Genomic DNA, 16,597 nt, shown 5'->3' on the forward strand with positions numbered 1-16,597 from the left:
TCATGCTCTGTTGATCTATTAGATGCTCTGAGCCCACAGTATTTTAACTATGTTAGTGTAAACAGTAAATGTTACTGGTATGGAGTTACTTAATAAGTATTTCACATTTTTAAGGAATTTACTTACAACTTAAAGACTTATCCAATTTTGTATTGTGGCCCCACAAGGAAAGGGATATAAAGGAGATTTATAAAATTATCAGTGGGAGAAAGTGACTAGAGATGTGCTATTCTCCTTCTCTCATTATAGTAGAACCTGGGATCAACTAATGACCCTTGTGAGATTCAGAACATACAGAAGGACATACTACTTCACATAGCATGTAGTTAGGACTTTGCTACTATAAAATGTGGTGATGGTCAATATCTTAGATGCCTGTAAAAGAGGATTAGACATGGAGGATAAGGTTATATACATACTACTTCCAGAATCAGCAGCAGCATGCCTCTGAATAACAGTTGCTCAGGAATAAAATGGAGAATGAGATATTGCCCCCATTTCTTCCTTGTGGGCTTCCTTTAGGGCTTAATAGAATCATAGAATTGTAGAGTTGGAAGGGGTCCCAAGGATCATTGAGTTCAATCCCTTGCATTGCAGGAATATGTAGCCGGCCCATATGGGAATCAAACCTGCAATCATGGCGTTATCAACCCCATGCTCTAAGCAACTGGGAGTGGCTTCTGACTGGCCACTGTGGAGAGGATACCAGACTTTGGTAAGATTCAGCAAAGCTTTTCTTTTGTTCTTATAGAAGATTCTCAGCACACGTTTTAAGTATTTGTAATGTATAACTGTGTGTGTGTGTGTGTGTGTGTGTGTGTGTGTGTGTAAAGTCCACAACACTTTAAAAAGTGGTAACATTCAATGATGTTCTTGATAGTTGTTGTACCTTTCCTGGTACATGATCTTAAGGAGCTTGTTTTATCACGTTGGCCACTGACCATGGACTATTTTGAGTACATGCAAGTGATTAAATAATAATGAACACCATAGTAAAATATACAATTCTTGCTGCCTATAAATCAAAAATCTATCAAATGGAAATAAGCCTCTGACATCAAGCAACCATGTATTAAATGAAAGTGCTGGGGAAATAATATCCTCTCTTGTCTCTTGTCAATATTTGTCACAATTTTGCTGCTCTTCTTCCTGATGCTTTCTGAATAGCCTTTATTGTGTAAACTGGAACTGTGAAGCACAAAAATATGGTGGTATTTGTCAAAGCTTAAAGAAGGGACATAGTTCACATTTAAGGATTTGGACTGTGAGAACAATGCCATTTCAAATTTTACATTTAAAAAAAATATCAGAGAGAAAAATGTGTTTTTCAAGATACTTTAATTATAGCATCCTCCAGCCCCTCACCACTTTGGAATCTAGAAAGATTTCAACAATGACTTCCTTTCAATTTGCACACCAGTCAGTCAGTTATCTTAATTCTTTCAGCATTCCAGTTCTTCTAATATTATTCATTATAGCATATGAGGGGGGAAAGATTACTTACACCATTACGGATTTTTTTTGAAAATGTGCAAGATTTGTAGTGTGTTTGAAGGTTGCAGGCTAGCTATGAACATAATTTAAATGGAACACTACAATTCTGTGGCTTCTCTTAATTAGAAGCTGCTCTTTTCAATAAATAAATAAATAAATAAATAAATATATAAATAAATAAATAAATATAGAGGCATTAAAGGGTACATATCTTCTAACCTGGAGAGGGCTTTAAAGTCCCCCTTTGTCCATCGCAGCAAACTGAATAGAACAGCTTTAAAAAATAAACAGAGCTAAAATAATTACTAAAAACATCATTTTATAGGCTATTATTTCTCCAGTAAAGAGAGAATGAATCTTTAATCTTGAGCAAAAACTCTTCAAGGTTTATGTTCTCTATAAACCTTTCACTGAGAATTTAAAATATATGTTACTAATGCAATAAATGCCCTAACAAATATATCAGATTTTTCAGTTAATGCTTTTTACAGGCTTAAACTAAACTGAGTAAAAGAAAATCACCTTTTACAGTCTGACTCTTAAAGGAAGAATGCCTTTTTGTTATGCTTTTTAAAGAAGGCATGGTGAATTTATATCAACTTCACTGAATCTTGGGCATGATAAAAGGGGGGGAAATAACACTGCAGTTACCATTCCATAGTGCACTTTCTTCACATATTTATTTCCTCAGTGACTGGACATGAGCCAAGGAGGAGCAAAAAAGGGGGAAATAAAAACTCCACAGGAATATCTGAAATAGTCTTAGCACATCATTCACTGCAGATCCCCCCCCCTCCCTTCCAATGCACACACATTTGCTCTTCAGTAACTTCAATTGTTGGGCTTCAAAAGAAACTAAAGGAGAACATTGGATTTTAAATTTCTTACTGGTGAAAACGCTATGTCTCTAGCAAAGTTATCCTATTAAATCACTCTAAATGAAAGTGTGGCTGCCGTTATGAGCTGTCCAGGTTTTCATCTTTAAAATCGCCTCTGCTCTTACTAAAGAAACATTAGAACTCATAAATCTCATTCCCTGTCTCCTTTCTTAACATACAGAACTTGAAAACTCTTAATTTCATTACAATGCAAATAAGAACTGGTGTGTGTGTTCAGCAACTCCAGCAAGAGCTTCTGCCCTAAAAGGGTGAACCTCTGCAGTCACTGCAGCCAGTGAGCATTCATCATTGTTAGCTACAAATCTTTCCAGCAGGGGATTTAGGTCTGTCACACTTGGAAGGGGGTTCTTGTCCCTGCCACATTAATCTTTTTTATTTCTTTTATTTAGTATCAAGTCAGGCTAATGAGGAACGTTTAATGATATAGAAAAATAGGAGTATTCCTTATTACTTCACATTCTTTATTTAACATACACGGCACTTCATTTGATTTGTATCATCTATCCCAAAGTTTCAAAGCTGTTAGCAACATGAGTCTTATCATCATATCCGTGGTCACAAAAAACAGCTACTCTACTGTGTCCAGAAGGCATTCTTATTTCAGCTCCAGTAAGAAGGATGCCTTGCAGCCTACTTTGCATAGATGTGCAAACTCAATAGGATGCAGTAATTTTAGGAGTTGTAATGGAACATAGTATAGTGAGAAGTACGGTATATTGGGTTGAGACTAGGCTATTTATACAATTTTATTTAAGATTTGCAGGCTGCTCACTAGCTAGCAAGGTCCTGTGGCATCTAGCAATAGAGTATACCAGAAAAAAAGCCAAGCATTAACATGCTACAACAAAATAGTCTTCAAAAATCTCAAGGACAATCAGCAATGCCATTCCACACCAGTGGTGGCAACCAGTTGGTGCTGACTGTCACAGTGTGGCAGCAGAGGAGGAGAGAGCTTCACGTTATTATCTTTAAGTGCTGGGAAGCAGTGGTGGAGTGCCAATGCTTCGTGTCAGTAGCTTGTGCTCACTACCAGGACAGTTCAATGTGCTTCCATAGTGCAGGTTGTAGTACCCCACATCTCCACTGCGGTCTCTCACAGTCGCCAAAAGCCATTGCAGTAAAAGGTAAAGGACCCCTGGATGGTTAAGTCCAGTCAAAGGCGACTATGGGGTTGCGCTGCTCATCTCGCTTTCAGGTCGAGGGAGCTGGTGTTTGTCCACAGACAGCTTTCTGGGTCATGTGGCCAGCATGACTTAACTGCTTCTGGCGCACCGGAACACCGTGACAGAAAGAGCACATGGAAACACCACTTACCTTCCTGCCACAGCAGTACCTATTTATCTACTTGCACTGGCATGCTTTCGAAGTGCTAGGTTGGCAAGAGCTGGGACAGAGCAATGGGAGCTCACTCAGTTGCAGGGATTTGAACCGCCAACCTTCCGATCGGCAAGCCCAAGAGGCTCAGTGGTTTAGACCACAGTGCCACCCGCGTCCCTATCTGCAGAAATTCAGTTTGAAGGTAACTAACTAATCCACAATAGCCAGGTATCTGGCTTCCAGAAAGGGATACAGCTACCAAATCAACATAGGCAATTAAAAAAGCACTCCAGGCCCCCATTGCCACCTGATTAAAGCAGTGAATACAGGTTCAGGAGTATGCTCAAACTACAAACCTAGTTCTTAAGGGGGAGTCTAATTTCACTGAGAACAGACAACATAATATTCATCTTGACAAAATCTTATGCCATCAACAAGGAATCTGATAATAAATATTTCAGATATGAGAGTAATTAGGAAGCAGTCAACATTTATTTTATAACTCAGCCTGAGGACAAAAAAAGCTGCTGAGGGCTATAAACAAATGTACTACATTTGGTGAGATTACTCTGAAGTAAGTTGCTTCTAGGCTTGAAGATTCCTCATTAAAGGGAAATAAAAAGGCATAAGAAGGCATATGGCTGACATCTTATCTTGGTTTATGCATTGAAGGATTTAAGATTCACAAACAAAAAATGTGGTTGGTTTCACTGAATTTATGACCGAGTATTTCTGCAATGTGGAAATGCTGTAGAATCAATAGTCTGAGAAGCAAATATTTAAATAATAATAATAATAATAATAATAATAATAATAATAATAATAATAATAATAATAATAATAATAATTTATTATTTATACCCCGCCCATCTGGCTGAGTTTCCCTAGCCACTCTGGCGGCTCCCAATCAAGTGTTAAAAACAGTACAGCATTAAAGATAAAACATTGCACTTTGCAGTGATTGTCAACTACCTGATTATAATTGATAGTCATGATGATTCTCCATACCTAATTTGAAAGATTTTTTTTTTTGTAAAAACACAGTGTGCAGCCAGGTGACTCTGCTGTTTAGACAGTCGTACTTGGACCTGGCAACTGACCTATCAGAAAATTGCACCACAGGCTTGGCTTTAAACTAAATCTGAATGTAATCACAGCATAACTGACCTTACATAACTATCTTAAAAATTAGGTTACTATCTACAAAGGCTTAATGATTTTAAGTATTTTTATGGGGTTCATGTTATGGCCACAGAACGAGACACTTTAAAGCACAATACAGTGAGGAATATAACAGCTTTCACATAGAATTTGTGCCTTAGGATATGAAAGTGACTCAGTGCCTAAAAGAAAAAGGTCAGCTCCCTTTGGAATCACTCGCTTATCTGCCCTCCGGCAATGACAGGTGCACCAATACTATTGTAAATTTATTTATTCAGAGTACACAAGTAAATGGACAACAGTGGTAAATGGACACAACTAAATGGACAATGCAACCTTACATTTCATCAAGCAGCTCCAGTGAACATCCTTATTATTAAAAGTAATTATTATACATTTTAAAAATGATACTCCTGTTCTTTATCCATTTCTATCCTATTCTTCTTCCCAAATGAGCCCAAGGTGACAAATAACTAGGTATAAACAATGCATTCAAAATAAAAACACATGTAAAACATTTTAAAGTTAACAGCACCTAAAAGGATAATGAACACCTAAGAACATTTAAAAACCAGTGGCGAACATGCCTATAGGCTGCAACAGAGTAACAAAAACAACATGCCCAATTGTTGTTTTTTTTGAAAAAAAACAGGGACACCAGTGAACAGTATAAATAAAAATCATACCAAAAGGTAGGGGTACATAGAAGATCTGAAAACTATGATGGCATATGGATCTTGACTAGAAGTGTTGCTCAAACATAAACACAAAACCTTGCATTTTCTACAAGTCATTGTACAGCATATTTTATTAAGATCTTTAAGAACCCTTTTTGGTAAGAGAGTGTAACAAAAATGTATACCTTCTGCGTATTATATGGATATTTATTCTGTGATATGGATTAGGCCATGGATTGTACTGGCAGTCAAAACAGGGTCCATATGTGACAAAAATTATTGTAATCAATATAGGAAACGGAATATTGATGATTATTCTGCTCTTATTCCATAGACCAGCGTCTACACGCTGTGATTGGCTGGCTGTGGGCCAATAAACTGAAGCGGAATCCTGAAGAGACAGGTGTATTGCGTGTCTTAAATTCTCATGTACAGGAGGTGGGGAGATAGATGTCCTGGTTGGAATCCCACTCCTCTGGAAGGAGCAGGTGTGCAGTTTTGGGGGTGCACCTGGATTCAACATTGTCATGTGAGTTCAGTGTTTAGGACTGACATTTTCCAGCTCCAACTGCTTCACCAGCTATTACTCCATTTGGACAGAGATGACTTGGCCACTGTACTCCATGTTCTGGTAACTTCCAGATTAGATTATTTTGATATGCTCCACATGGGCCTGCCCTTCAAATACTAGGAATAAGAGCCCAAAATAAAGTGTCCAGATTACTGGCTGTGGTTCTGTTTAGAGCTCACATAACCACTGTTTTGAAACAGCTGCACTGGTCGCCATTTCATTTCCAGGCTCATGCTACAAAGGTCACAACAGACCCCTTTGTGTATTAAGATCAGCAGAACATTGTTCCACTTTTCTTAGAAGTTCAGGGTGGTAGCAGACCAATAGAGGGCATTCTCTGGGACAGCTCCTAAACTGTGGGATTCCCTCCCCACAGAGGTGTATCATATACCTTCATTATACAGCTTCTGGGTAATGCTGAGGACACATCTTTTTACCATAGCTTTTGACATTTGAGATGTGTGGTTTTCAGACCCACTGTATTTCTGTGGTTGTAAGCTGTTAACTGTTTTAATTGTTGTAAGCCACCCTGGCACCTTAGGATGAAAAGGGGGCAGTAATTAATAATAATTTTAAACAGAGCAGGAATATTATTTTCTTAGGTTCTAAATATATTGTCCATGGTTGGGGGACTGATTTTCATAGACTATTATTTAGCTGCAGTCATGCAAACAATGGGTTCTGTTCTAATTTGCAGTTCTGAAAGGAGTAGTTTTTGCCACTTTGACGAGCCAGGTCTCCCCACATAAATAATAGAATACAAGCAGGGAGAGGGGGGAATCTAAACTCAAGGCTAAAATCATGCAAAAAGTGGCGATTCTCATGCAATTTTTTCCAGTAATTTTATGTTTAGAATGTTGCTAAATAATCTTGCTTTTCCAGAATAACTCAAATTAACTTGGATATGTCACACGGACTGGAAACTGGCTGACAACCATAAATGAAGGGTAAAGATAAAGAGAATCTCTTGATTCAGAGGGGAAATATCCAGCTGTGTGTTACACGGATTAGTGTTATCCAGTTTTATTTAACATCTTTATTAATAACCTGGCAAAAATCTAAACAGTACATGAACTCACAGCAATGGTTACCCTAAAGTAGAAGGCACTGCAGAACCTCACTAAGGATATAACAAATAGGCATATAGAAAATAGAGAGGAAGAGGGGAAATTAGATTCAGTATAGAGAAAATTCAGAACCATCAAAACAGATATTTCAATGGAAGATAGCAAGAACTAGTAATTTACAACATTCAAACATAGAAAAAGGAGAACTGGGAAAGAATCTTCAACACCATGTCATGAACAAAGACAGCAAAAAAGTGGCATGGATGGTCGTCAGCTGTGATGAGACAGCTAAAAATCCATATAGACTGTTGGTGATGATGGTGATAAAGTGATATAGGAGATAAGCATATTCAGCTTAAAAGCGTAAGAACCACCCAGCTGGATCAGATCAAAGGCCCATCCAGTCCAGCATTCTGTTCTGACAGCAGCCAACCAGATGTTATGGAAAACCCCAAGGAGAACATGAAGACAGTTGTACTCCTGCTTGTGATCCCAGCAATTTTTATTCAGGGGCATGCTTCCTCTTATGCTGGAGGCTTTATTGTCCTTTAGTTTTACTGAATCTCCTTTTAAAGCAGGTTGGTGGCCATGACTTCATATTGTGCTAGCAAATTCCTTGGTTTAACTATGTGTTGTGTGAAGTACTTCCTTTTGCCCACTCTGAATCTCCCAAATTCAAGGTTCACTGAATGACATCTAGTCAAAACATATAAAGCACAAATGAGGAAACTTCAGCCCTCCAGACTTTGTTGAAATGGCTGTCCTTTGCAGGGATGTCAGAGAATTCTGATGGAAACAGAAGGGGAAATTGCCCGTGTTTAGATATTTGCCCCATGTCCAGAACAGAAAGAAACCCAGCAAAAATTATTGCTATTTGCTGCTGCTTTCAATCTGAAAATGGTATGTGATTCATTATATTCCCCCAATTTGCATTGAAAGGAATGGAATGGAATAACATAATGACAACAAAATTTACATGAATTAAGTTATGTAATTTTACCACCAATATGATTAATGTCAGATTGGGTAGAAGACAAACTGCAGCAGAACAGAAACAGCTGGAAGGTAAAATGATGTCTTCTTACATCCTTTGTCCTATATGCTGATTCACAGCAGTCAGTGCTGAATAACTAAGAACAAATTTAAAAAGTATTGTTTGGTCCTATTTTCATAAGCCACACCTTCTATTCCACCCGGAAGCTTGCTCAGATATTCTATCTCCTGACATTGGCCTCTTCTATAGTTCACAGGAGGGTCCTGACTTTGGCTGGGTCCCTATTCTGCAGTTTATTCAATGCAATGGTTTATCCAGACTACAATACATACTCAGCAAACACTAAAGAGCAAAAATAAAATATATTTAAGTAATATCAATGATTGTACCATATACACCCATATATTTCTCTGCATATATGTGAGACTATGATTTTCATTTACATCTGTCTGGATCACTTTATATGAAGAATTGTTCAAAAGAGATTTTGAGTAAGTACATCTACCTTTTCTCAAGTGTTGGGGTACTTGCTCTAAAACAGGAGTTGCCAACTTATGGCTCTCTAGATATTGTTAGACTACAACTCCCATCATCCATGACCACTGCCCATGCTGGCTGAGGCTGAGAGTTGGAGTTCAAGCAACAGAAAAGTCACAGATAATCTCTGAAGTGATGATTATCTCAAGTAATCATGATTTTATTTTTAAAAATTACTTATTATATGGTATTTATTAAACAAAACTGATTACGGGTGGCTGGAAAGGCTATTCTTTATTACTGAAATAAAAATAGTGACATTAAATGATGGCAAATGGGATTCTTCACTGTTTGCAATTTTCAAAGTGTTGCCTACTGAACTAACCCAAGTGCTCCCCCAAGTGTCCAAAGTGTTCCTTTAATTTTGACACAGTTGCAAAAAAGAAAATTCCTGTTGTATTGCCTGATAATAGAGCTCATAATGCCAGGTACCAGAATTTGGTTTGAAAGACACAGCTACCTCAAGTTATATACTGCCTATGAGATAATTATTCAGTACCTAACAAGTTAGAGGTCTAAATACATCTGCATGTTGTGCTAACAGCTTTATGTTTTATATATAAAGTATATAAAATATATTTAACAGCTTAATACTCTGGATACAATTTTATGCTGCCAAGTAAAATATGGGTCACTTGTATTATCAGCCCCAATAGCTTTTCATTATGAAAAGCCAAAGCAAACATAGACTTTTGCCCATGGTGTTCAAGGCTTCTTCAGGGTTGGTTCTGGATAGGAAGAGATAGCTTTTATTCACATATGTGAACATTCATACTTTAAACTAGAGTTATGTTGAACAGATATGAGTATTGCCTTTTCTCTTGGAGGAAAAACTGATATAGACTCTATAGTTAAGAACTAAACCCGTAGATAAACACTGATTAAAACACAGCTGAAATCAACACATGGCAAAAAGTCACAGTGTTTTAAGGAGATTAAAGTGTTTCCTCTACAGATTCAAATGCAAAGTTTTGACTTTGTCTTAATCTGAAAAGGTTTCAATCTCCTTTTAAATTTCAGGAAAAGATTAAAATAATGTTGTGTTGTATAACTGTGTACCTCCTGCCCTTTAATGTCCATGGTTGTGGTTTGTTCCCCAACTCTGCAAATCAAAGATTTTAAAACCAACTCCCAATCACATTATCTTAGTTACTATTATATTTTCCCTTAGAACTTCAACAGTTAAATGGAAAGTTTGGTACAACTTGATAGGTCTAAGGGGATGTAAATCTTTTTTATGTAATTCAACTCAAATTTGAAAATGTGCATCCCTTTTCACCAAGTCCAGCTAGACACATGGCTTGGCAAACATCTTCATCAAACAAATCCCAGAAGTCTGCCAACGAGGCTCACCCTTGTATACTCTCCAGTTTTCAGAAATTACCACCTTTCAGAGTCAATTCACATTTTATAGGCATAAAACTGGAACTTCTCATAGGACTAGTCATACAAATATTAATAGCAATCTCTTTCTGAGTGTCTATCTTCACGTAGCCAAAATGGCACCACCCATGCAAAGGGGAGAGAAATATTATAGAGAACCCCTAGGGTACCAGGGAAAATTGGGGGGGGACACCCAGGGACACCCACACACCCACCCCAAATGACATACAGTGGCCACACACTGCAGAGGATCTGTTTGGCTATGGGGGGGAGGACAGAAAACCAGGGGGGAAAGGAATAGAATGGAACCTTGTAAAAGAAGAAATGGCTGGCCAGCTGAAATACTAAACTGAAGTACTCCCCACTGCAACATTTTTCTAGTCCCACTTGCTGTATCTGAATGTAACCAACCCCTCATACTGTTTATTTGAACTTAAACAAATGCATTAAACAAACAGTTGACAAATGTTTGAAACCAAGTCAATTTCAAAACAACAACAGGATGTTTTCAATTAAAATGTTAATATAAACATCATTATCCACAGAGATATTCATAATCAGTAATACAACACTGAAATGTTTGCATCAGAAAAGGTGGAAATCCCTTCCATATTTCATGAATGTTTATGTAAAATTGGCAAACTAAATCTTTTCCATTTTGAACTACTGTACTATTGTGATAACTTTCATGCATTTATTCATCACATCATTTAAACTGAAGAACAATCCTTTTGCAAAGGCACACAAAGAGCTCGGAATATGTTAAGATAATTTTTAATAAGGATATTCTTTTGGCTTTTATTGTGATCATATCAGGACATTGGAAAATAAAAGGTACTAAGTTTAATCAGAATAATTTTCAGTAAGAGCTTACCAGAAATGTATACCTTATGCAAATTATACTTTTTAATCCAATGCTATTATTGACTTTATTTGCCCCATGATACGAATAAGAACACAGTGGGACTAAATACATCCCAGTATATCAGTTTATGTAGCTATGGATTGTACTGTCAGCCAGAATAGAGCCTAGAAGTAGCAGAATCACCTTTAGGCAAATGAGTATTTCCAGTTATTCTGTTCTTAATCCACTTACTCATCCATCTCCAACTAACCTACAGGTTCATAACCAGTATAACTTGCCTTTGTGCATTGTTAATTTTCTACAGTATATCCTCAAGCACAAAAATATACTTCCAACATTTGAGGCAAAAAGTAATCTGGGTAGCTTCTGATATATGAAATACACACAATATTCCAAAATGTGAAGGGGTATATATTCTTAATTAGGAAGGACAATTGGCAAGAAATCAGCAACATTGATAGAACATGATAATAAAAGACTTACTTATTCCAGGCTTGCCTAAGGTTTTTTGCACTGTACTGTGTAAACCGATCTGTAACAAAAAATAAAGATCTCCTGTTTTGTATGAACCTATATAGGAAACATACTTAAAATAGTCTAATAAATACAACAAATATAACTTATTGTGCGGCTCAGTCGCATTAAAAAAAATGTTAACTTTTTTTTAATACTGCTATTCAACACACGTTTCCAAGCTATATTTAACACCCACCTACCCCAAAAGCTGAGAACAAACTGCAACATCAACAGTAAAAGGAGTAACAAAAAAGCTCAAGAAAACAGAATTAAATTCACATGATGCCTAATATTTATTCACCAGCTGAATGAATATTTATTCACCAGCTGAATGCCTCTGGGAGATACTATTCCACAACTGGAAACCACCTCTGAAAAGGCCTTGTCTCTGATTGCCATTAACTGCTGACTGTGGTGACATCCTAGAGCAGGACTTCTACTTAATAATTTTTTTAAACCAAACAGGTTCCTAGGAGAGCCTCTGGTCCTTCAGAAATTTGGCTGCAAGCCTTCCAGAGCTTTATATGAAAAAACCAGCACCCTGAATTGTGCATGGAGACCACTGATTTTTTTAATACTGGTGAGGTCTTAAATGCAAATACCAGTCAATAATCTGGCTTAATAACATTATGAACCAGGACAGTGTTCTTCAACCTTGTGTTCACAGATATTGTTGGACTACAACTCCCATGAATCCATTGGTCTACCATCCAGGTAAAGAGTTCTAACCCAACAATATCTGGGGGTGCAGGGTTGAAGAACAGTACAGCAGGAAACTTTATACAGTCAGATTATATTTCTTGTACACAAACACATCCACTTGAGCATTTGTTTCATGGCTCCATATCCCTGATGAAGTAATCTATAACAGCAACAGGGGAAAACAATGAACTGAAACACAGGCTCTTGTGTAGAGACAAGCTGGGAGGTATGCAACCCATATAAACCTCTACTTGGATAAGAATAACCACAGTCCCACAATTACAGTAATTACTTGTTCCTTTGCCCATAATAGTAGCTCAAGAAACAAAAGTTCTTTATTGTTCACAATTCCTCAACCATCAGTGAAGGGAAAGAAGTACTAATTCTACTTTCTTCCTGTTTTGCAGGAGTAGGGGATGGAATTATTCCATGATTATTAGCCTGAGTTTCCCTATCCCTGCAGTAAAGCATGCCTAGCTTCTTCCTCCTTCATGTCTGGGTCCTGGGCCGGATACAAAAACAAGAGAGAAAATAACCCACATGGTGCCTTCGAGATGCTGCTGGACTCCCGTAAGTTCCAGCAAACATAGTCAGGGATGATGGGCGTTTTAGACCAACAGCATCTGGAGGGCACCACATTGGCTATATCTACTGTACACTGAGCTTGAAAAAAACATTCAGTGACAGAGCAGCAGGTTTGAGAGAAGAGATGAAGCGACAGGCAAATCAACGATATAGCCTGACAAAGATACTGAAGCATAAGTGACAATCAATATGCTTAGTTTAGTGTAACAAAACAGATGGAAGTGGCAGCACTAAAATGTTTCATTTGTTAAATGTGAAAAAATAAAACAGAATTTACAAAATAATGTAAACAAAGACTCAAAGCCCCTAACATTTTTCAAAGTGCCAGTGGGAGCAAATCTGGACAAGAAACAAAATCTCTAAAATTACGGTATTTTTCACCCCATAGGATGCACCTAGTTTTTTGGGGGGGAAATAAAGGGGAAAAAATTTATTCCCCCCCCAGGTGCGGGGCTGGGGCGGGGGAAGCCCGAGCTTCCCCCGACCCCAGCCCCCAGAACAGGCTGCTATCCGCAAGCCGTGGGAGAGCTGCATGAAGTCGTGCGGCTCTCCCATGGCTAGCGGAGGGCTGCGCGAAGCTTGGGGCGTGCTGAGCTCAGCGCGCCCCAAGCTTCTGGGTGCCAGCAAGCTCTCCGCTAGCCGTGGGAGAGCTGCGTCTCCCATGGCTAGCAGATAGCTTCCTGAAGCCTGGAGAGCGAGAGGGGTCGGTGCGCACCGACCCTCATCGCTCTCCAGGCTTCAGCGAAAGCCTGCATTCGCCCCATAGGACGCACACAGATTTCCCCTTCATTTTTGGAGGGGGAAAAGTGCATCCTATAGGGCGAAAAATACGGTAACTTCATTCTCAAACATGCAGTGTAGAGTATGAATGGAAAACATCTGAACATTCCTTTCCAACTTGCCAACTGGAACTGTGTGTTGTATGGTTTTATTTTGGACTGTCCCTAGATACCAACAGAAGGCCATACTAGCTTATTTTGGGTTTACTAAGAGATATTGTCAGGTTCCAACTCAAACTAAAATGAAAACAAAAAGACTAACATTTTTACTGAGGCATAACCTTATCAGCTGAAATCTTGCATCTAATAAAAAGGACACTAGTTCATAAAAGCTCATACCACAATAAAATGTGCTAAGTCTTTTAAGGTGCCACAGAATGCTGTGTTGTTTTTCCTGCAATAGACTAAAAAGGGGAATCCCCAGTAAAGGGAATATGGATTAGAAATACCATCCCCTTGTGATTCAGGATATAAAAGGACAGAGAGATCCATGGGCATGTTGCAAGAAAATGAAATGTCTTTTGAAAACATTGCGTAGGACTAACATTTATTTAATTATTATTTACTACCATTATCTATTTCCCACACCTTTCAGGACGCAACTTCTTCCAAGATGACTTACAGAAAACTCTTTCCCTCTGCAACTTTCCCTTTCAAGTTGCTTTCACACCTACCACGAACATTCTGAATACAAACTTAGCTTGCAAATTACCCAGGATTGGTAAGAAGAGTTTCAAGGGAAATTGGCTGAGAGAAGGGGCTGGTGGACTATTACTACTACTACTACTACTACTACTACTACTACACATACTACACATGGCTGGTGCAATTTTATAATATTTCTTATCCACCCTTCACCATATAAAATTTTGTGTGTGTGTGTGTGTGTGTGTGTGTGTGTGTGTGTGAAAAGTAAGCTAGAGAGCTGTAGGGAGGCTAGAATGTAAGGAGGATAGAATACAACTTCACCACTGTTACAGTATAAAAGGATCACAGCAGTCATTGTTTGGAACATATAGTTAGTAGCATGTAAGGACTTTGTGGGAAGTGGGGCAATTTATGGACCGTTTTATGAATCTAAATTATTTTGCTGCCCAAATGTTATTTCAAACTTATTCTGGACCAAAATGGGTTGGGAACTGTGAGACTACATACCTCTTATTTGCATTTTTTCTGTTCAAAATTCTTAAAAGCCTTATGCTCTGCTCTAAACCGTTCTTAAAGCAATTCAGTAAGCACCACATTTACAAATCTCAGGGGAGAAAATAATCCTTTTAGAGGAAAAATAGAATTTTATTGCTCCTGAATTTCAAACTACATCACTTGCAGCACAGTTATGGTCTCTGGTTGCCTAATTATTGCCCCAAATCTCCTGAGTACCTTATTTACTCATCTTGCTCTCCAAGATGTCTATAAATCACTTCATAAACTCTCTAGGCAAATAAAGCTATTGGATAACAACTGCTGGCCTACTTTATTTTTATTTATTTTTTTAAAATAAATATACCTGTATGGTGTTTTGACTTATCACTGGTAACTTCCATATTAAGGCAAAAAAATCCATGATAACCTTTATTGGAAATACAGCATTTGGCATTTATGAGAAACAAGTGCAGTCTTCCAATTTGGTTACCCAAAACACAGGATGAAATTTTGATTTCCAGATAATATTCAGAATATTAATACCTAACTTTGATAAATAAGTCTACATTGTGACAACAAAATCATGTAAAACTTGGATTTACCTAATCCTGAGAAACTAATTTAAGGTTCAGGTATACATCCATTACCCAGTGTTCAGGAGTAAATTTTAAAAGTTTGATGTCTTTTCTTTAAAAACAAAACACCTCCTCTGACTTGCCATTCTCTATAGCAGGGGTCTTCAAAGTACATTCTGCGGCCCGGATCCGGCCTGCCAGGGTCCTAAACCCAGCCTACCACCTGCCGCCTCCACCATTCCCTTCCCCACCCTGCAGTCTTAAGCAAAGAGTTCGCGACACTGGCCTTGGCCAGCGTCCTATAAGAAGCGTTCATTGCACCCCTGGCCGAGGGAGAAGGCAGCAGCCGCACCGCTTCTACCTCCAGCTTGGTGCTCGCCTGCTGCTGCTGCCACTGCTCTTCCTCGCCAGCAGGAGTCACGTGGCGGGCTGCCTCTTTCCCGCTGCCTTTGGTCTCAGCGGTGGTAACAGCAGGGAGAGTCCGGCTGGGAGATCAAGCTGTGTTGCTATTTTAAAGTTGGTTCCTCTCCCCGCCTCTCCCTTTGCCAGGGAGTTCCTCAAACCCCAGGATCAGCATGAATGCCAGAGCTGGGGGTGAGGCTGCTGGTCTGTTTGTGCCGCAAGGAGTCTGCACCTGGCTACTCGTGGGATGAGGGGAGAGATATTTTTGATCGCCAGGGCCAACTTGAGCGGGATGCTTGCTGTCCTTCCTGTTGCGCTGAGCGCTGGAGGTGGCCATTGATCTTCACAGAATTCCCCGCGAGTCATTTAAGTGTTCTAGAGTTGGAATGGGGAAGGATCTGCACCAAGCTTGGACCTCAGGGGTGGCATTGGAAATTATTTCTGGAAAGCAAATTATTCTAAAGCTCTCTCTGCCCTCCCATTGAGGAGGAAGGACCTTTGTAATAAATGGGAAATGACTGCACTGTTGGCAAAAGTATAGGACCGTCCTGACAGTGCTGTGACTAGCAGTGACAAATATGAAACCAGATATTGACCATCTCATTAGCCAAAAGCAGGCCCATACTTCCCACTGAAATACTTATGTTTATGTTGATTAAAATTGTTCATTTTAAATATTGTATTGTTTTTCCTGTTTTTTGTGCACTACAAATAAAATATGTGCAGTGTACATAGGAATTCGTTCATATTTTTTTCAAACTATAGTCCGGCCCCCAACAGGGTTTGAGGGACAGTGAACTGGCCTCCAGTTTAAAAAGTTTGAGGACCCCTGCTCTACAGCATAAAACGCCTATTAAACTGTGTTGTTTTTTGTACACACACCTATTACATTAATTTTGACTTTTTAATAACACTTTGGAGCTGTTTCCA

At 38.7% G+C, this 16,597-nt stretch overlaps 2 protein-coding genes across 20 annotated transcripts in view; one reads left to right on the top strand and one right to left on the bottom strand.

Annotated features, from left to right (window-relative positions):
* Window positions 1-16,597, top strand: part of LOC308569411 (uncharacterized protein) — a 286,883-nt gene that overhangs the window by 257,468 nt on the left and 12,818 nt on the right. For 13 of the 14 annotated variants that reach the window (XR_014000684.1, XR_014000688.1, XR_014000690.1 and 10 more), the window contains 2 exons: window positions 598-715; window positions 5,883-11,439. The gene's annotated coding sequence lies outside the window, so the exon portion shown is untranslated. Of the gene's footprint in view, window positions 1-597; window positions 716-5,882; window positions 11,440-16,597 lie in introns of those variants that run through there. The other variant, XM_081163357.1, reaches the window with a different exon arrangement.
* Window positions 1-16,597, bottom strand: part of CDK14 (cyclin dependent kinase 14) — a 223,208-nt gene that overhangs the window by 58,877 nt on the left and 147,734 nt on the right. For all 6 annotated transcript variants that reach the window (XM_081163263.1, XM_081163266.1, XM_081163265.1 and 3 more), the window contains one exon: window positions 11,449-11,497. In XM_081163263.1, coding sequence (XP_081019389.1) covers window positions 11,449-11,497 — 49 coding nt within the window. The remainder of the gene's footprint in view (window positions 1-11,448; window positions 11,498-16,597) is intronic.

Source organism: Podarcis bocagei (assembly GCF_964188305.1).
Source record: "Podarcis bocagei genome assembly, chromosome: 12".
Classification (NCBI taxonomy): domain Eukaryota; kingdom Metazoa; phylum Chordata; class Lepidosauria; order Squamata; family Lacertidae; genus Podarcis; species Podarcis bocagei.